The sequence below is a fragment of the Protopterus annectens genome, chromosome 6.part1 (assembly GCF_019279795.1).
Source record: "Protopterus annectens isolate FY-2018-M chromosome 6.part1, PAN1.0, whole genome shotgun sequence".
NCBI lineage: Eukaryota > Metazoa > Chordata > Ceratodontiformes > Protopteridae > Protopterus > Protopterus annectens.
Window position 1 is genome coordinate 66,032,078 of NC_056738.1, and position 21,170 is coordinate 66,053,247.

General features: G+C 39.7%; 1 protein-coding gene across 1 annotated transcript in view; it reads left to right on the forward strand.

Annotated features, from left to right (window-relative positions):
* Positions 1-21,170, forward strand: part of BBS5 (Bardet-Biedl syndrome 5) — a 793,745-nt gene that overhangs the window by 729,177 nt on the left and 43,398 nt on the right. The window contains exon 10 of the mRNA XM_044075486.1: positions 15,510-15,593. Coding sequence (XP_043931421.1) covers positions 15,510-15,593 — 84 coding nt within the window. The remainder of the gene's footprint in view (positions 1-15,509; positions 15,594-21,170) is intronic.

Below are 21,170 nucleotides of genomic sequence, written 5' to 3' on the forward strand. Positions count from 1 at the left end.
TGCTTGCAGCCTTTCTGATAGTCAGCCAGCTGCCCCTAAAAGGCAGATAAGATGTTTATTTAGTTCCTTATCCTTTAAGCTTTCGTACACTATTCCCAAACCAGACCCAGCAGCTATAGCTTTATTTGATCCCACTGCTGATAAGCACTTAGTTAATTCCAATATTACTCTTTCTGATAAGGATGGGAAAATTATTGATAGGTATGGGGAAAAGTGCATACTTGTACAACTGTGATTTTCAGAATTTTGAATTGTCAGTCTCATATTTTAAAGTTTGTTCTGACAAATTTTGAAAGTATGAGGAATGTTTAATCTGCAGTTTCTTCTTGTGAGGAAAAATCTATTTTAATAACTTAGTTTCTTCTTATTGCTCAGGTCACTACTCATTATTTACAGTGTGTGTGTGTGTGTGTGTGTGTGTGTGTGTGTGTGTGTGTGTGTGTGTGTGTGTGTGTGTGTGTGTGTGAGAGAGAGACTCTGTTGATACTTCTTGTCCAGGACTATACCCATAAGTACAGTTTTGATGAGGTTTGCATGGATGCATTCTCAGAACCTCCCAGATGATGATAAAAATGAGATTTTTAAATTCTTTCTTGGATAGAGATTTAGCATTTGGCCCCTCTGCTGCAGAGGTGATCAGAAATTGTGATGAAAGGGTCAAGCTGATCCACAGAATCTCTATGAATTTTCAGCTCTTCTTTTCCAAATTGTCCAAGGGATTTTTATCTCCATACAGTTTTGCCAAAAAAAAAAAACAGAATAAACAATCTCAACAAAATTCAGGTAAACAGACATTTAAGAAGAAGTGGTAATGGGGTGACCTTAAGATGTTTTGAACCTCCCAAAACCAAATATAGTCCAACAAGTCTAAATGACTTTTCAAGAGACATTTTGGCCCCCTCCTACCCTAGCCCATTTTTACTTCCAGAAAGTCTGAATCTCTCTTTGGCACAGATTGTTTCAGACAAATAGGTGCTGAAAACCATTCATCAGGGTTACACAGATGGCAGTGAGAGGAAATTCTTCATTTCCAGGCATCCTTCCTCATCCTCCAGATCAGACTCTTGTTTCTAGCTGTTCTTCATCACATGTTGTCCCAAGGAGTGATAGAAGCAGTTCCTCCTTCCCAGGTGGGGAAAAGTATTATAAAAGGATGTTCTTCGTCCCAAAGAAAGAAAATGCTTGTTGATCAGTTCTGGATCTTTTTTCCCTAAACCAGTTTGTGATAGTGGCTACATTCAAATGACTTCACATCCTGTTCCCTGTTCTTCCTCTTTCAAGTTTCCTGGTAACATTAGACTTAAAAGATGCTTATCATCACAACCTTGCTTATCCAGACTTAAGATATTTCTTAAGGTTTTGTGTGTCAGGATCACATCGTCAGTTTTCTGCCTTAACCTTTGGAGTATATATTGCACCAGGAGTGTCCACAAAGTGTTTAGCTCCAGTTATAGCTCATTGCAAGCTACATGGTATCCATATTTTTCCATATTTAGATGACTTGCTTTATTTTTGAAGAGTCTTTTTCAGAGTGTTGGGAATATCTGTCTTTGGTTAGATTACAAAAGCTGGGATTACAAGAGAACATTCAAAAGTCTTTCTTGACTCCCTCACAAAGGATTGTATTCCTGATATGTCAAATAGACACCTCAATTCAAATAGGTTTTCTTCCACAGGAAAAATATATCTTTATTCAGATCTATTTCTAAGGTTTTCCACTTAGGCTTTGGTCACTGCCAGGGAATACCTCTGGATTTTTGGTCTTATGGCATCTATAATTCTCATGATACCCTTGACAATATTCCACATAAGAAACATACACTGGTATCTGAAATCTCTTTGGTCCCAGTGTCTACATCCTTTATCTTTTTAAATCACAGTGCTGGGGTTTGTCAGAAGAGAAATCTTTTGATGGAGACAACAGATGTCCTCAAATTCAGGTCTTCCCTTTTCCCTTCCTGCCCCAAAGCAGTCAGTCATCACAGGTACTTTGGGCTTTGCATAGGGAGCAGTTTCAGAAGGGATAAAAGTGCAGGGGGTGTGACACACACAAAACGGATGCAAACACATAAATATCAAGGAGATGCTTGCCCTCAGCAAGGCACTCAACTCTGTGAACCATTTTTGGTCCCTGGGACCTCTTCATGTGGTTACAGACAATATCACAATCTTGTGGTACATCACCAAGCAACAGGGAACCAGCTCATACCCCCTTTGCAGACTAGCCATGTTAACGTGGGATGTAGCTTCACAGCACAATCTCAATGTACAGGCATCCTACATTCCATCAGAACAAAATTGTGTGGCATGCAAGTTGAGCATGACCAGGGTATACCCTCAGGAATGGAAGCTAGATCGGGGGTCTTCCAAGATTTGATTAATTTGTTCCTCAAGTACACTTTTATGCCTCCTGTCTGAACAATCAACAGGCACAATTCTCTTGCAGGACTCCATGCATAAAGGCCTGGAAGATAGATGCCTTTTCCTTGGACAAGAGTGTTCCTATATGCTTTTCCACCCTTTCCACTAATATGCGTATTACTTTTGAAGAGTCAGAAGGAATCCCCCAAGATCATTGTGGTGACTGCCTTCTGTCCCAGGCAACTGTGGTTCTCCCATCTTTTGGAAATGGCAATTACCACAAGCTTCCTCACAGACTAGATCTACTCACGCAGTAACAGGTGTGTTTGATATACCATGACATTACTCATCTTCAGTTGACTGCTTGGATGATAGGGTCTTAATTCCTTTCAGGGCACCTGTTTACTGAGGACATGCAGCAGGTACTAATGGAGGCATGAATGCCTGCTGCTAGAAAATCATATATTAGCAAATGGGACAGGTTTTCTAGCTGGTACCAACAACATAACTAGCACCCATTCAGTGTAGTTGTTCCCTGGTTTTCCAATATTGGCGTGAGTTACTATCCTGTGACCGAGGTTCCATTTATCAGACTTTTCATAATGTCTGTCTGTGGATCCTCCTCTTTTAATGTAGTCTCGTATAAAAATGTTCTTGAAAGGGGTTTTGCATAAGAGGCCCCTCCTTGAGATCTTCATTTTGTGTTAGAGAAGCTAACACTTGCTCCATTTGACTCAGCTAATCTGGATGACTTGAGTTTCTTAGCATGGAAAACAGTTTTACTGCTTGCTGTGACCTCTGCAATAAGGGTATCTGAGTTGGAAGCTCTTAAGGCGAGTCAACTCAATCTCATTTTCCATACCAACAGGGTTTCCATGAGAACTAACCCTTTATGCCTAAACCAGTATCTGGGTTTATTTTAATACAAACTATCCATTTCCCAGTTCCTTTTCTCAACAAAATGAGGGAGAAATAATTCTCCATATCTTAGATCTCCACAGACAACTCGGGTACTAACCTGACAGAAATAAATCTTTCAGCTCTTCAGACCAATTGTTCATTTCTTGTGAAGGTAAGACGAAGAGACAACCTGTGTCAGACTATTTCCAAATGGCTCTGTAAGGCTGTTGGCTTTTGTTATACTTACCTTAACAAAACTATTCTAGGCAGGTTCAAGGCCACTGTACCAGGGTCTTGGCTGTCATCTAGTGTTTTTTCGAAAGGACTGGATTCCAGAAATATTCTACAAGCCGCTACTTGATCCTCTAAACATACTTTTGCAAAGCACTATAAGCTTGATTCCTTCTCTCCTTCCAGATCAAGCTTTGCTAGGATCACTTTCCAGGGGCTCTTGCATTCTTCTCCTTCCACCTCCCACATGTAGTTAGCTAAGGTAATCTACCCATATAGCTAGGGCTACTGTAGCAGTGATCAGTATGATGAACATAATACAGTTATGTAAGTTGAATTTAGCCTCTCCCTCCCTCCACCTCCCTTGTTTTTTTGATGTGTGTGTTTTTTTTTTTTTATCCTGGGGTGTGAAAATTAATTTTATTTTGTTCTTAGAATTGTCCTTTAAGTGAACTGAACAGCCTCTCACTCTTTGGTGGGAGGAAAGCTCTGAAGGGCTTAGGGCTCAAACATGTCTTTTAGTCAACTCAGCTCAAGCTTTTTGCCAGTTTGGGCATGTGGGGCATGCGCTTAAGTTTTGAAAGCTGATTGGCTGTTATATACTTGGCAGGACATTACACATATAGCTAAGGCTACTACAGCAATCATCTGAGCATCTACTGTTATGGTGAGTAGAATTTACTACTGTACTTTGTTTTACTATTGGGGGGATGAGGATATGTTTAAAGTGCTTTTTACTGTTTTTTTTTTTTTTTTTTTTTTTTTGGGGGGGGGGGGTGGTTCCTACTTCCTATTTTACTGACTGCTGTTGATAAGCTTCCCTGGAAACAATTTCTGCATTTCTATTGAACAAACTACCAGTATGTCAGTCAGACCTTCTCCCAGCCACAAAAAGAAAAGTTATCTAAGAAGCCATTACCATCAAAGCAGGCTGGTTATTTGCCACAGCAGCAGGTCATTGGCTGGTGTGGCCAAAGCTGGTTCCTCAGACCACTCACGTTTTCTTTGGTTTTCTCTGATGTCCATACATCCACCATGGTCTGGGGGTTAGACATATTCTTTCTGACTGTGGGGGGACCCTTCAGTGAGCAAGGGAGTGACACTCTTGTCAGGCGTGAAAGAGTGGGCAGGGAATGTGCCCTTGCTTAGTCAAAATGTTGTGCTCATCCCTGGGGAAGCTGTTGCTAGCAATACTTTTTCTGTTTGCCCTAATTTTCCTGTCAAAATGAGACAGAAAACTAAACATTTGGCTTCTCCTGTGTCAGTTTCTCTGGGCAGGAGTAATTTATTGAGCATGGTTTAGGGTCTTGCGCAAGATATTGATCCTTCTTGTAAGGTAGTTTCTGATAAAAGAAAAAAGATTCCTCATTCCCTGAAAAGGTTCAAGATATGGAATCTGTAGGGGAATGTCAAGGGTCAGATGCATTTTTTTCTTCTCATGTTTCTGATTCAAATTCTGAGAAAAGTATAGTATCTCACAGTCCCTGTGAGGGATTCTCTTTCTCTGAGACTATTTCCAGAATGAACCAATGTTTTAATTAGGAAAACGCTAAGGTTTCTCATTCCTGTAGAAAATATGATCTGTTTCAATTAGAATTTCCAGAACCATCATCCATCACTACACAGCTTGTTCCCCTTCTTCATCATTAGTGTTTTTTAGTTACCTAAGGTTTAAAAAATGCATATCATTATATTTCTTTTCTTCCAGATTTCAGGTGTTTCTTAAGGTTTTGTGTGTCTAGATCACATTATCAGTTCTCTTTTTATGCTTTTGGCTATCCACTGCTCCTATCATAGCCTATTGCAGGTTATGTGTATTTACATTTTACCATATTTAGATGACTTGCCTATTTTTGCAGAGTCTTTTTCTAAGTGTTAGGAATGTCTTACCTGGGTAAGGGATCTCCTGCACAGGCAAGGATTCCAAGAGGACATTCAAAAATCATTTTTTGAATCCTTCACACAGCATTGTGTTTCTGGGATGCCAACTAGACACCTCAGTTAAAATAACATTTCTTCCACAGGAAAATTAGATCTTTCTCTGGATCTGGATCCGGAAACCGGAAATATCGAATCAAGTAAGTTTTCCAGGATCCCTAACACCAGTCTACTGATGTGAACATAGGACACTTTTACTTCAGCGTAAAACATAAACACACTTCTGTTTTCACACACTATAAACATTTTGGGAAGGTTAGGTAAAGTTAGTAATATAAATTTATATTACAAACTTTACCTAACCTTACATAAATGTTTATAGTGTGTGAAAAGAGAAGTACATTTACGTTTTCCATACTTCTCTTTTCAGACAGTATAAACATTTTGGTAAGGTTAGGTAAAGTTTGTAATATAAATTTATATTACAAACTTTACCTAACCTTACAAAAATGTTTATAGTGTGTGAAAAGAGAAGTACATTTACATTTTTCTCTGAAGGACAAGCGTCCTATTTTTAAGCGAGTACACTGGTGTTAGGGATCCTGGAAAACTTACCTGATTCAATATTTCCAGTTTCGGGATATTTGCGTTTCGGGTTAGTTAGCGTTCGGTCTGTATGTGTCGTGGTTTTTTGATTCGGGCGATTTGGTTTTCGAGAGGATAAAGTAGACCCAGTCACCACAGACCCTTTGGACTTTGCTTGGGGAGCATTTTCAGGAGGAATAAAAGTGCAGGAAGTGTGGTACACCAAGGGCAGATGCAAGCACATAAATATCTAGGAGATGCTTGCCCTCATCAAGGCACTCAACTCTCTGAACCACCTTTGGTCCCCAGAACCTCTTCAAGTGGTTACAGACAACACCACAGTTATGTAGTACAGCAACAAGCAAGGGGAAACCAGATCATACCCCCATTTGCAGACTAGCCATGTTAGTTTGGGATATAGTTTCACAGCACAGTCTCACTCTACAGGCATCCTACATTCCATTAGAGAAAACATTGTGTAGCAGACAGGCTGAGCAGGATTACAGCAGACCCTCACAACTTGAAACTAGATCGAGGGGGGGGGGTCTTCCAAGATTTGATCCATTTGTGGGGAGTTCCTCAAGTAGACTTCTTTGCCACCTCTCTTAGCAGTCAACTGACAAGATTCTGTTGCAGGACTCTATGCAAGAAGGTAATATGCCTTTCATTTTCCTTGGACAGGAATGTTCCTGTATGCTTTTCCACTCTGTCCACTAATATCCAGGGTACTTCTGAAGAGTCAAGATCATTGTGGCGACTCCTTTCTAGCCCAGGCAACCATGGTTCCCCCTTCTTTTGGAAATGACCAGGGGCAATTTCAACAAGCTTTCTCACAGACTGGATCGACTCACACAAGAATGTAAACAAACAACTCCGGTACTATCTTGGCAGAGCAAAAACTTTCAGAACTTTTGATCATCCTGTGTCAAATGATTGTCTCGGGCTATCACATTTTGTTATTACTACCACAACAAAACTATTCTAGACAGGATTAAGGCACATTCTACCAGGGCCTTGGTTTCATGTATTGCTCTTTGGAAAGGGTTGGACTTTAGAAGTATTCTAGAAACAGCAATTTGGTATTCTGTACATACTTTTACAAACACTAAAAACTAGATTTCTCCTCCAGGTCAAAGTCGGGCTTTACTAGAAGCATTCTCCTGTGGCTCTTAAACCAGTCTTCCACCTCCCAGTTCTAAGCAATAAGTAACTTGCCATATACATTAAGCTGTTGTAACAGTGATCCATATGAAGAATGTAATGCAGTTGTATAAGTAAACTTATCATAACAGCAGATGTTTATAAAATCCATGGTGCAGTAGCCACTCATCCTTCCACCCCCTTGTTTTTTTATGTATTTTTTATGCCAAGGTGTAGATATTTATTTTTTGTTGCTGCCAGCAATGTCCTGTCAGGGCTCAGCCTCCCTGTGTCAGATTGCATGAAAGATATGGAGGGCATAGTGCCCAAACCTGTCTTTTTAGTCAGTTCATCTCAAGCTAACACCTCCAAACTGTTGCTAATGGTTTGGGGCATGGAAGGTGCCCTGGCACTTTGGAAGCTGACCTCCTACTATGCTCTGTGCTGGATATAACCCATATAGCTTAGGCTACTGCAGCAGGGATCATTCAGACATCTACTTTTATGGTAAGCTTACTTACACAACTGTACTTTTTTGTGCACTTCTTTGTATGACTCCACACTTTTTGAGCATTCAATTATATATGCAGTAGCTCTTTGCAATACCTCTGATGCTGACAGATTACCAAACAGATAAGCAAACACAATTCATAGTGGTGCACTAAATATACACAGTTTAGAGCACTGATCATCTAGTTTTGTTTGCATGAAACTGTGATTTGAATCCAGAGCAAAGAAAAAACGTGGTGTTTGACATTCTTGTTTTAACCCTACCTTATATTTTTTATCAATAACCGGACACCAGTTGCAGCTATACCATCCAGTAACACTATCCAGATTAATACAGTCAGATAGATAGATAGATAGTCAGATGGAGATACCACAATAAATAATTTCAAAACTTTTCCCACCTTTAATGTGACTTATAACCTGTACAATTCAATTGAAAAACAAATAAATCTGTTAGGGGAAAAATATAAAAAATAAAAAAACATACAATACACTGGTTGCACACCCTTGAACTAATACTTTGTTGTGTGCACACCCTTAAACTAATACTTTGTTGAAGGACCTTTTGATTTAATTACAGCAGTCAGTTTTCTGGGGTACACACCTGCCATCAATTAAAGAGACCCCAAATAAAGTTCAGCTGTCCTAGTAGGATTTTCCTGACATGTCCTGTTCACAGAGAGTTTATAAAGCATCAAAGGGATCTAATTGCTGAAATGTATGAGTCAGGAGAAGGGTACAAAAAAATTTCCATAGCATTGGATATACTATGGAACACAGTGAAGACAGTCATCAAAAAGTGGAGAAAATATGGGACAACAGTGACGTTGCAAAGAATTGGATGTCCCTCCAAAATTGATGAAAAGACAAGACAAAAACTGGTCAGGGAGGCTGCCAAGAGACCTACAGCAACACTGAAGGAGCTGCAGGAATTTCTGGCAAGTACTGGTTGTGTACTACATGTGATAACAATCTCCCATATTCTCCATATGTCTGGACTATGGGGTAGGGTTGCAAGACAGAAGCCATTTCTTACACAGAAAAACACCCAGACCCGGTTAAAATTTGCAAAACAATACATCATGTCTCCCAAAAGTATGTGGGAATAATGCATCATGGTCTAATGAGACCAAGGTTGAACTTTTTGGCCACAATTCCAAAAGGTACGTTTGGCGCAAAAACAGCACTTTGCATCACCAAAAGAACACCACCCCCACGGTGAAGCAGGCATGGTGGTGGCAGTATCATGCTTTGGAGTTGCTTTTCTTCAGCTGAAACTGGGGCTTTAGTCCTTTAGTCAAGGTGGAGAGAATTATGAACAGTTCCAAATACCAGTCACTTTTGGCCCAAAACCTTCAGGCATCTGCTAGAAAGCTGAAGATGAAGATGAATTTCACCTTTCAGCACGACAGTGACCCCAAGCATACATCCAAATTAACAAAAAATGGCTTCACCAGAAGAAAAATAAAGTTTTGGAATGGCCCAGCCAGAGCCCAGACCTAAATCCAGTAGAAAATGTGTGGGGTGACCAGAAGAGGACTGTGCACAAGAGATGCCCTCTCAATCTGACAGATTTGGTGTGCTTTTGCAAGGAAGAGTGGGCAAATTTTGCCAAGTCAAGATATGCCATGCTGATAGACTCCTACCCAAGAAGACTGAATGCTGTAATTAATTCAAAAGGTGCTTCAACAAAGTATTAATTTAAGGGTGCGCACACTTATGCAACCAGCTTATTGTACGTTTTTTATTTTTTATATTTATTCCCCTAACAGATTTATTTGTTTTTTAATTTAATTGTACAGGTTATAGGTCACATTAACTGTGGGAAAAGTTTTGAAATGATTTATTGTGGTCTCATTTTTTTATATCACAAAAAACTGGCATTTTAACAGGGGTGTGTACACTTTTTATATCCACTGTACCTGTTGCTTAAATTCTGAAGCATATAAAATTTCATATCTTCAATACAGAGACATGTTTGTAACAAGTTATTCTATTTACTAAGATAAAACACTTAACATTTTAAGATCTAAACAAAACAATACAAAAGATAGAGTATTTCTATGCAAACTATAAATAAAAATTATCTTTACATCTAGTCGAGATAACTTGTCTAGAATGTTTAGCTTTGTGTCTAATGGGAGATTTCACAAAACAAAATCCTAATACTAATCCAGAGGGCAGTTTGGGAGAGTGGAGCTTTGAAACCACAAAGACACACAGAAAAGACTACACTGTCTAAAACTTGTCATGAAAAGCTTTATAAAATCAATATTTAAGATACACTGAAGACAGGGATCCTCATGTATGCTTCTCACAGCTCTGCCTGGTATATAGATTCTACTGTGGAAAAGAATTCAAATGTAATTGAAAACATGTAAGTTTTCCATTTTTGAATGATGGATTTTATTGCCACCTTGGCCACCACATGTAAAAGGTTTCAGACATCCTAGATAACCCCCAAAATGGATCTGTAAGCCCCAACAGAACTAAATCTTCATCTAGGGGAACTATGGAAGTTAATATATCAGAGCATGCTGCTTCAAGCTAGCTTCATTAATGTAGCAGGGCAGGACTAGAAAACATAGGACTCTGATCTAGTCTTGTTCGCATTGTGGCATGTTCAACAGATAGCAGGTACATTTAAGAAAGATACATTCAATTTGTCAGTTGTCCGTTAATGGCAACACGGATATTTCAAATAGAGAATGGTAGAATTAGTGCAGACTATGTACAAGGACTCAATGACTCAAGTATGAACAGTGTTTGGCCTCACAGAGGGGTTGCCAGTGGAAGTGGGGGGCATCACAGTTCAGATGTGAGCCCACTGCTGTTCATACTGGTGATGTAATACATTAGAAAACAGGTCAAAGGGGACAGATCAACAAAGTTGCTGTATGCAGATGATGTGGCATTACAGGCAGAATGAGCAAAAACTTCAGCAAATGATAGGAGAATGTAATTCAAAACTGAAAGCACATGGGATGAAAGTGAGTACAAATAAGACAGTTGTAATGGCAGCAAATTGGGGAAATCAGAATAATCTGTGAATTGAGATAGAAGGAAAAATAGTGTAACAGGTTAAGAACTTCAAGTATCTGGGAGGGGTGATTGAGGACAAGGGAAGTCTGAATGAGGAGATCAAAGCTAGAATCAGGGGGCTGCAGCCTACTGGCACAGTGTGTCAGGAGTAGTGTATGACAGAATAATGCCAATGCAGCTGAAAAGTATGGTATACAAAATAGGGGTACAACCAGTACTACTGTCTTCTTCTTCTTTCGGCTTTTCCCGGTTAGGGTTCACCACAGTGGAACTCCGGTCTGCTAATGATTGGCAGCAGATCTTTATGGTGCTGAGGTGCCAGCCCGATGCCCAACCTTCAACAAAGGCATGCCCATTCACGCATGTCTTTTGAACACCACTCGACCGCGGTGAGGACATGCAGACTCCACACAGAAGGCACTCCAGCCGAAAATCGAATGGGAGAACCTCTTGCTGTGAGGCGACAATGCTACCACTGCACCACTGCCGCTTATACAACCAGTACTATTGTATGGTGCAAAAACCTGAGCAGTAAAGACAGAGCAGTAGAGGAGACTAGAAGTGATGGAGATGAAGTGCCTGAGATGGGTGGTAGAATGCACAGTGTGGGACAGATGAAGAAATGAAGATATATGAGCAGCGGTCAGAGTAGTTGAAGTTGCAGAAAAGGTCAAAGAGAACAGATTACGGTGGTTTGCGCAGATGTGCAGAAAAGCATAAGACAATATGTGAAGAATTGACAAAACACAGCAACAACAAAAATGATAGCAGCAACACACCAAACAGCCAATGCCTTTCTTCACTTTATTTTAGACCTGGTACCTCGGCAGTTCGCCTTCAAGGATCACAATAATTTTCTGCACACTGTTAGCTTTTATAGTGCATATCCAAACAATTAAGCAATGATTCAATTAATCCAGAAATTCTTTTAAAGTGACCTTGTGAATAACAATATTAAATTCTCCAAATCTCATGAAAAAAACATACAAATAGCAAAATGAAATGCCTTATACATCATTATTAATTCATTTTTTAGTAAAAATTTCATTCTTTAGTAAAAATTCATTCTTTAGAAAAAAATTCATTCTGTAATAAATAGCTTTTATGTAATGAAACATTATACTTCTATATGCATATATTTAATTCAAAAATATTTGTTAAAGATATTTATGTATTTTTATTATTTTTTTGTTGTTTTAAATTAATTTTAGTATGTTTTAGTTTTATTCTTACTTCTTTTATCTCTCCTAAATTCATCATGTGCCCAATTCTAAATTTAAACCATGTGGCCTTAAGGTATTGAACTTTAGAATCATTTTTGTCTCTAATTCTAAAAGTTTGTTAGTGATGTTATCACCATTACAAACAAATGGTCTCCCCAAAACTCCATATCTTAAACTATCACTATTGCCATTATGAATATCCAAAAAATGTTTGGCTACTGGACTGAGTAAATTTAAATTCCGAATGTCTCTCAGATGTTCCAAAATTCTAACTCTGACCATCCTCTTGGTCTGGCCAATGTACCAAATATTAGCGCAACTACAAGTTAAGGCATATACTACCCCAATAGATTTACAATTAAAATGATATCTAGGGGTATGAATAATATCATTGATGGAATTAATATTGACAACCCTGTCACAAAGACTACAAGAATTACATTTAAATGTACCTCTGTTAGTCAACTGTATAACTGTTGCGTTGCAACAGTTATTATTCAAAATATTCTTCAAATTTTTTCCTTTTTTAAAAGAAAAAATGACATGATGGGGAAACAGTTCACCTATGCTTTCATCCTCACTCACCAGATACCAAAACCTTCTGACTATACTGACTAATCTATTGGAGAAGGTGGTATACTTTGTAACAAAAAATAAGTCCTCCACGTTCTTCTCTTTTAATAAAGGTCTAAAGGTACCATGTTCAAATTTTTTGATATCTTTGTCATTCTCATTATTTTTAACCTTTGCCATTGTGTTTCTTAGGTGTTTTGTATCATATCCTCTTTCCCTTAATCTCAAAAAAACTCCATTTAATTCATGATCAACATCTTTCTTTATACTAGTGTGAGAATAAACTCTTTTAAATTCTCCAAACGGTAGTGCGCTTAACAAATGGGGTGGATGCATACTAGAAGCATGCAAAAACATGTTAACTGACGTACTTTTTCTATAAGGTCTAAATTCAATAACATTATCTCTTATGAACAAAGTCAAATCCAAATAATTGATTTCATTTCTGTCAATTTCATAAGAGAAAGAAAGTCCATGTGCATTATTATTCAAACTTTCAAAAAAATCATAAAATTCATGCATTTCCCCTTTACAAATAAAAATTAAATCATCAATGAAGCGCTTATATAAAACTACCCTATTCTTGAAGAATTCAGTCGGATATATGAAACTTCTTTCAAAAAAATCCATATATACAACAGCATATGTGGGGGCAAAAGCCGCCCCCATAGCTGTTCCCTTGATCTGTAAAAAATATTCTTTGTTGAACGTGAAGTAATTATGTGTTAAACAATATTCTAATAATAAAATCAAAAAATTAGTTCTGGGTCCCTCACCCAACATGTTATTAATGGCCTCTAATCCCCATCTCTTATCTATGCTTGTATACAGTGACTTCACGTCAATAGTCACCCAATAGTACTCAGAATTCCAACTTGACTTGGAAATAGCCTTGATTAAATCTTGAGTGTTACTAATATGAGCACTTACTTTATCCAAATACACCTTTAACTGGGAATCCAAAAAAATGTTAACATTCTCCATATATGAGCCTATTCCCGAAACTATAGGTCTCCCAGGAGGGTCAACCATGTCTTTGTGAATTTTGGGTAGGGCATATAATATGGGTGCAATGGGATCTTTTACGTACATTTTTTTAAAAATAATGATGTATAAGGCATTTCATTTTGCTATTTGTATGTTTTTTTCATGAAATTTAATATTGTTATTCACAAGGTCACTTTAAAAGAATTTCTGGATTAATTGAATCATTGCTTAATTGTTTGGATATGCACTATAAAAGCTAACAGTGTGCAAAAATTATTGTGATCCTTGAAGGCGAACTGCCGAGGTACCAGGTCTAAAATAAAGTGAAGAAAGGCATTGGCTGTTTGGTGTGTTGCTAATATGAGAAGAATATTTGGGAAAGGCAGTAAGAAGGCAAGAGGAAATAAGCGTGTCCAGCGAAGATGGGCTGGATTGTTTGAGAGAAGACTTGCAACAGTCAGACATGAGTGCAGAATAAGTAAAGAGAATGACATTGAATAAATGGAGATGGAGACAGCTGACACAACACCCTGACCCCATGTAAAAAGGGGGTTGATGATAATGATACATCATTTGAGTGCTGAACAAACTAGAGAAGGAGCTGTCAAGCATAGAGACTTGTTTGACTCACTCAAGAGGACTTTGTGTTTTGATGTAGGATACTCTACACTAGACATGGTTTACACTGAAAATGGATTGTAAAGGAGTAGGGTCTAACCAAACTGCATGAGAGGTCATCTAAACCTGATTGTATGGCATTGATATATTTTACCAAAAGTCCTACTTCAAAAATACCAGACACTTCTGTGTAAACTTTATGTTCAAGAAAATGTGCAGATTACTAGTAAAAGTAGTATCTAAGCAGTATCCAATGTGTAGGTATGTTAAATTACATCCTAGGCTTTGAGGTATTTGTTCTCAGATAAATGATAAAACAACCAAATCCCCTTCCTTCACCAAAGGTGTAAAGGGAAGTTCTTTAACTGGATGGGAGTGTCCAAGGAGAAAAATAAGAATGACTGTACTAAACTGAGATATATAAAGGCCAATAAGATTTTAAACACTAGAAATGTATTAACATATTGTGAGATACTTACTGATTTTAATTTCTTTGTTTTCTGAGGTCCCTTTTCATCCTCACTACTGTATGCACCTTATCAGTAATGAGAGATGTGGAGGCCAGAAAATCCAACATGGAAGGCACCCTTTCAAAAGTATGTATTTATATATAAAATAAATATTTGTTCTTTACCTCCACTTTCTCGTTAGCAGTTCTTGCTCACAGTGTATTCCATCATTTAAACGTTGGTATACTTATCTTAGTATGTTGCCACTTTCCCCTTAATCTTTACCCATTACAATTATTACACCAAGCCCTTTTAGAATGTTTTTTCCATCCAGGCTTGCATAGTTTTTATAGGTTCATATATTCATAAGTAGTTACTAGCTATGTGGCTCAAGAGGCCAAAGATGAGGCTAGCTCAATTTCCCAGGTGCTGTGGTTCACTGTTTGATTAAGTGACTTCCTCAGAGTCATACAGTAGGGAAATGGAGGCAGAGGAAATGACTATATTACAAGAAGCAGTTTAACAGCTTGTAACCTTAACTAACTGCCAGACATCTGCTAACTGACAGACATTCATATCTAAAATATGGACTTGTGCAGTTCTTAGCACTGTACAATAGATGTAGCACATTATTGTTGTGAGTTCATATTCATTTGTTTGCAGGAACTTGATTACACAAGTCATTCTGCCCTTAGGGCTGTTTTAAAGAATATAGATGTTACCCTAAGTTAAAAAAAATTGTTTTGATGTATATTTAAGTTACTTTAATTTTGTAAGACAATATTACTTAAAGCAGCTATTCAGGTAGACTTAGTACTCCCTTTAAAGCATATGCAGGTGTAAATATTCATTCATATTGTGGTTATCATTTGATGAGTAAATCTGTATGTAAATCCCTTAACTGACCCCCCAAAAAATGTTTATATTCTTTCTACAGTACTCAAAATATGAACTGCCACCTTTGCTTTCTAATAAACTCTGTATTTGCATATTTTTTCTGCTTACCTCATAGCCTCAGCCTCTTGAAGAGCTAACAATTGAGCAAGTTCTGGATGATGTGGAAATAGAACCTGATGAACAGACAGATGCATATGCTGTAAGTGTTAAACAGTTGAGTTCTATTTCTGAAGCATAACATTAATATGATTTCATAAAATTAATGTGTTTCATAATTCATAATTTATTTTATATAGTTTTTCCACACTTTTGCATAAATGTCTTCCCTTACAGATACTTTTCAGTAGTTGGTACTGGTCATTTCTCCAAACATACTAGTACATTAATGATACTACATTCATTTGTTGTAAACTTTTCCATTTCTGAACTATTTTACTTTTGCTAACCAAAGTTTCTAAATGGTAACATGCACAGCAGCATTTTTATTGGAAATCAATATGCAAAACAGAGAATATTTATTTCATCTTTATTTTCATAATTTTAGGTTTGGGTTATACAACCCATGCCTGGTAAGCACTCTGGCTCCATTTTTTTTCTGATCAATTATGATTAATAACCCTGGACGTTGTGTGCTAGACCTGTCCATCAGGAAAGAAGCTGAACAGATTCTTTAGCCAAGACTTTAATGAATATCGTAGCTGTGGTGGCTCAAGAGTGATGAATAACAACATAAAGGGTTATGATCGGGTCACCACTCATAACCTGCATATTATGCAGAATGATACCGCAGTACAAGGACAAAATGATTGACTTCAACAATTGGCTAAGCTTCTGGTGTCATTCTAAGGGGATCCAGTATCTGTCTGCTTGGGATGACATGGTCGACAGACCACAATGCTTTGCCACAGATGGCCTGCACCTGTCGCCCCTGGGATTCCGGATACTGGCTAAGGCTCTTGCTGCCCCTATAGTGCCTTTTTTAGGCAAGGTTCAAATAACAAATTCACCACCATAACAGGAACAGGCAAGCAAAAACTGAAGGTAATGCTACTCAATGCTAGAAGTTTAAATCTCAAAATGCACTCACTCAAGGCACTCCTTAAAATGGAGAACATCGATATCTGTGCAGTGACTGAGACCTGGTTCAAGGCTCCAGAGAGCACCCCTGCACTACCAGGCTATAACTCATACCACACTTTTCGGCCATGTAACCTGGACCGAAACACCAAAGGCGGAGGTGTGTCCATATTCATTAGGGATATCCACACCTCCAGGCTAGTTGCTCAGCACAATGCATCTGAGGTTATCCAAGTGCAACTAACTCCGGGCAAAACTGCCATCCAAATTGTAGCTTTCTACAGATCCCCCACCATGCCCCAGGATTCCCACTCCTCTTTTCTTGATGTACTGGAAAATATTAGGGTTCAACCAAACACCCTAATAATGGGCAACTTCAACTACCCCACCATTAACTGGGAGAACTATTCGTGTACCAACTCCTCAACGCTTTCTGGAATTCATAAGCTCCAATGCCCTGGATCAACTTATCTACACCCCCACCAGGGGCAACAGTATCCTAGACCAAGTCATTAACAACATGAGTGACCGGTGTTCCACACCTGAAGTCAACTCCTCCTTGGTCCGATCCGACCATAAGCTAATCACCCTTGAGATCCACATCCTGCCGCCACCCCCCATTAAGGAAACCACAGTAAAAAATTTCTCCAAAGCCAACTTCATGCTTCTTAAGACAGAAGTCGTGAACTTCATGACACCCATGCAGATGGACAATACAGATGTTCATCGTGTTTCACTGTTGCAGTCATGACTGTAGGGGTTCTCCCCTGCCGGCAGGCAGTCCTCGGTCGGCCAGAATCCCAAAGTCTGGGTCCGGCATCGGCTGTTCAGCCATGCTCCCTGACGTCAGAGCGCCAGAAGTACAAAGCTGACAGCCGATGCCATGTTCTCCAGTCTTTCTTGCCATGCGGTGATAGCAGTTCGCAAGTGCCAGTCAGCTGACTCCTGACAATTTTTTCTAAACAAACTTCAGTCTGAAGACTTTCTTCTTCTACTCAAAGCTAAGTACCCCATTGGGGAAACTTTTTTCTTGCTCCAGTCCGATGTCAGAAAAAGTTAATAATTGTATTTCATGTGGGAAGCGAATACCTCATAAGGATTTTCATTCTTACTGTATTCCTTGCTTAGGCCCTGACCATGACGTAGCTAGTTGTCGGTTTTGTGCTAGATTCAATCAACGTACTATTAAACGAAGGTGCGATTTTCCTTTTCATTACTTCGGTAGGCGTTTTAATTACAAAATGTCGTTGGATACTGTTCCAGCTACCGGAGTTTACAAACGACGCAAGGACAAAGACAGGCCTCCGAGGTCCAAATCAGAAGATATCGCGCAAGCAGAGCCAGCTTCTGGTTCGGCCGTCGTCAGTGAGGTGCTTTTGCAGCCCCTGTCGTCGGCCATTTCGGAACCGATAGCCAAAACGGACTCCCACGAGGAGCCAACTAGGCCTTTGAATATTTCTGTTGCAGGACCTTCGGACAATGCTCCTTCGGATGGGTCCGGAGCCGCTGTGCAGGTACCGGCTTCCGAAGGGGTTTTCAGGCCTACTCAGCTTCTTATAAAGGCAAAGCCAAAGACAAAGGCAAAGACTCCTTCCAAATCAAAGACTGCAGCCCAGGCCTCTTCTGATCTGGCTCCCAAGTCTCAGAAACAGTTACTTAAGATGGCAGAGGATTTACTTACTATGATTAGGGGTTCACATCCCCCTCCAGATAAAAGGCCAAGGCAGGAAGTTTATTATGATTCCTCTGATCAGACTCCTGTTTCTTCTTCTGACCAGGAATATTCTTTCCCTCCTTATGAGGATTCTGATGCTGAGGAATCCATTCCTTCAGCTTCTCCCCTTGAGGATTTCTCTTTTGGGGAAACTTTGCATGAAATGAGGGAACATTTCCACTGGGAAGGACAGGAGTATTCGGAATCTAAGAAAAGACTAAGGGATTTTCTTCTTCTTCCCCAACATGGACCCCTGGCTATTCCTCCTATTTTGGATATTGTGGATGATGCTTTTTCGGAGGCTAACTTAACTCCTGACTCTTTTCCTCCAGCTCCTGTTAAGCCAGACAGATACTATAGGGTTCCTGATTCCCACCAGTTTTTATAGAAGAACCCTACTGCTGACCCTGAATCCATTTCTCAAGGTCCTAAGGGCGTTAAGGCCGCTTCTGCTAAAAGCCCGATTCCCACTGAGAAGGATTCCAGATCTTTAGAAAGATGGGGCAAAAAAGTGTACACTTCTGCTACTTTATCTATTAGGGCTTTAAACTGTCAGTTTCATATGCTGAAATACCAGCAATTTCTCCTGTCTGTTTTAAAGCAAAAGCTAACTTCCATTTCCGCCTGTGCAGATGATAAGGAACTACATGACTTAATGCATGCCACTGAACAAGTTGGGAAGCATGGTTTACACTGTGGATTTGATGCCTTGGAGGCTTCTTGTAGGGCTGCTGCCTCTGGCACAGTAATTAGAAGGCATGCATGGTTAAAGGAACGAAATTTGCCAGATCAAGTAAAAGCTAAATTATTGGATGCTCCTGTTCAGCATAATGTTTTGTTTGGATCTAAAGCTGAAGAGGTGATTAAAAAGATGGAGGACAAGGCAAAATCCATGCAAACAGTTAAAGATTTCTTACAAGTACAGCCACCCAGATTTAGCAGGAATTGGCCTACAAAAAATTGGTCCTTTCCCAATTCAGACAGGCCTCAGAGGGGTAGATACAGACGCCCCCGAGGTAGGCCTCAAACGCAAGCCTCTTATAGACTATGACAGTGGACTGCTTCCACCCGTAGGGGAGGAGAAGACAGGTCGCAAGCTCATAGAAAACAGACTCAATGACTCCCTCTGTTGGGCTGCAGGAACTTCTTGCCTGGAAGCCCCTCTCAGAGGAAAACTTTCTCTTTTTCACCTAAATTGGACTCATATAACCCAAGACAAGTGGGTTCTGGATGTGGTTTCAAGAGGTTACAAATTCCATTTTCATACCCTACCAAGGCCAAGCGGATGGCCAGATCTTCCAAAACATCCAGACAATAAAATAAAAACAAGGTCAGAGGCCTTAAACCAGGTGGAAGCTCTCTTGGCTATGAAAGCTGTAGAACTAGTTCCACTTTCAGAGATGGGACAAGGTTTTTACTCAAGGCTCTTTCTAGTCCCCAGGAAGCAAAATTCATGGAGACCCATTCTGGATCTGTCAGTCTTGAACACTTTTCTAGAGATACCAAAATTCAAGATGCTTACTCTACAGCAGCTTCTTCCACTGCTGACCAAAAATGCATGGATGGTAACTTTGGATTTAAAGGAGGCATATTTACACATTCCCATCAGACAGGAACACAGAAAATACCTCAGGTTCAAGGGCGGATCGAGGCACTATCAATTCTCTGTGCTGCCCTTTGGATTGTCTACTGCGCCCAGGGTCTTCACCAAATGCCTGGCTCCAGTAGTAGCTTATTGCAGACTCAAGAGAATTCAAATTTACCCTTATCTGGATGACTGTCTTATTCAGGCAGACAGCAAGGATGTCTTACTCCAGCATCTAGAGTTTGTTCAGAATCTTCTCAAGTTCCTGGGATTCACTGTAAACATAAAAAAGTCAAATTTGACACCCTTACAACAGATAATTTTTCTGGGCGCTTCTCTAAACACAACAACCCAGATGGCATTTCTGACATATGAAAAACAATTACAGCTGGCTTCAACTTTCAAAACCTTGGCAACTTCAACTCAGCTATCTGCAAGGAGATTCCTGCAGACTCTGGGTTACATGGCCTCCTGCATCCTTCTCATACCATATGCAAGACTACATATGAGGAAAATACAGTGGTACCTAAAAAGGGTATGGTCTCAGCATTGCCACAGTTTAGACATACTGATCTCCGTCCTGCCTTGTCTTCAAAAGGAATTCCTTTGGTGGTCCAAGGCATGTACTCTAAACAAAGGAAAACCCTTCTGTCTGCCTCCTGCCACTCGGATACTAACCACGGACGCCTCAGATTATGCATGGGGAGCCCATTTTCAGGGCAACTGTCTTAGCAGGGCCTTTGGACAAAGGATCAGAAGCACCTGCATATCAATTTAAAGGAAATGTTAGCCATTCAGAAAGCTCTATTGGCCTTCAGGAATCTTCTACAACCAGGACAACTACTGATACGGACAGACAACACCACAGTTATGTGGTACATAAACAAGCAAGGGGGATCTCATTCTTATCCCCTTTGCAGACTAGCCATGGATCTTTGGAACACAGCTCTAGCTTGCAATCTGGACCTTCAAGCACAGTTTCTACCAGGGAAGCAAAACTTCCTGGCAGACAGTCTGAGCAGAAACCTTTCGGATCCACACGAATGGATGCTGGACACTGAAATATTCAAGATGATTACAGCAGTCTGGGGATATCCTCACATAGACCTCTTTGCATCCCACCTCAATCATCAAGTACAGATTTTTTGCACCAGGACTTTCCACGATCAAGCTTGGAAAGTGAATGCACTATCATTCAGTTGGAGAAACCTCTCGGGTTATGCCTTTCCGCCTATTCCTCTTCTTCCACGGGTATTATTAAAGATCAACCAGGACAAGCCCAAGATGATAATCTTGCTGGCCCCAAATTGGCCTCGACAGTTTTGGTACCCAACACTGAAAAACCTTTGTCTGGAGCCCCCCCTGGGTTTTACCACAGACTCTGAACCTTCTGTCCCAAC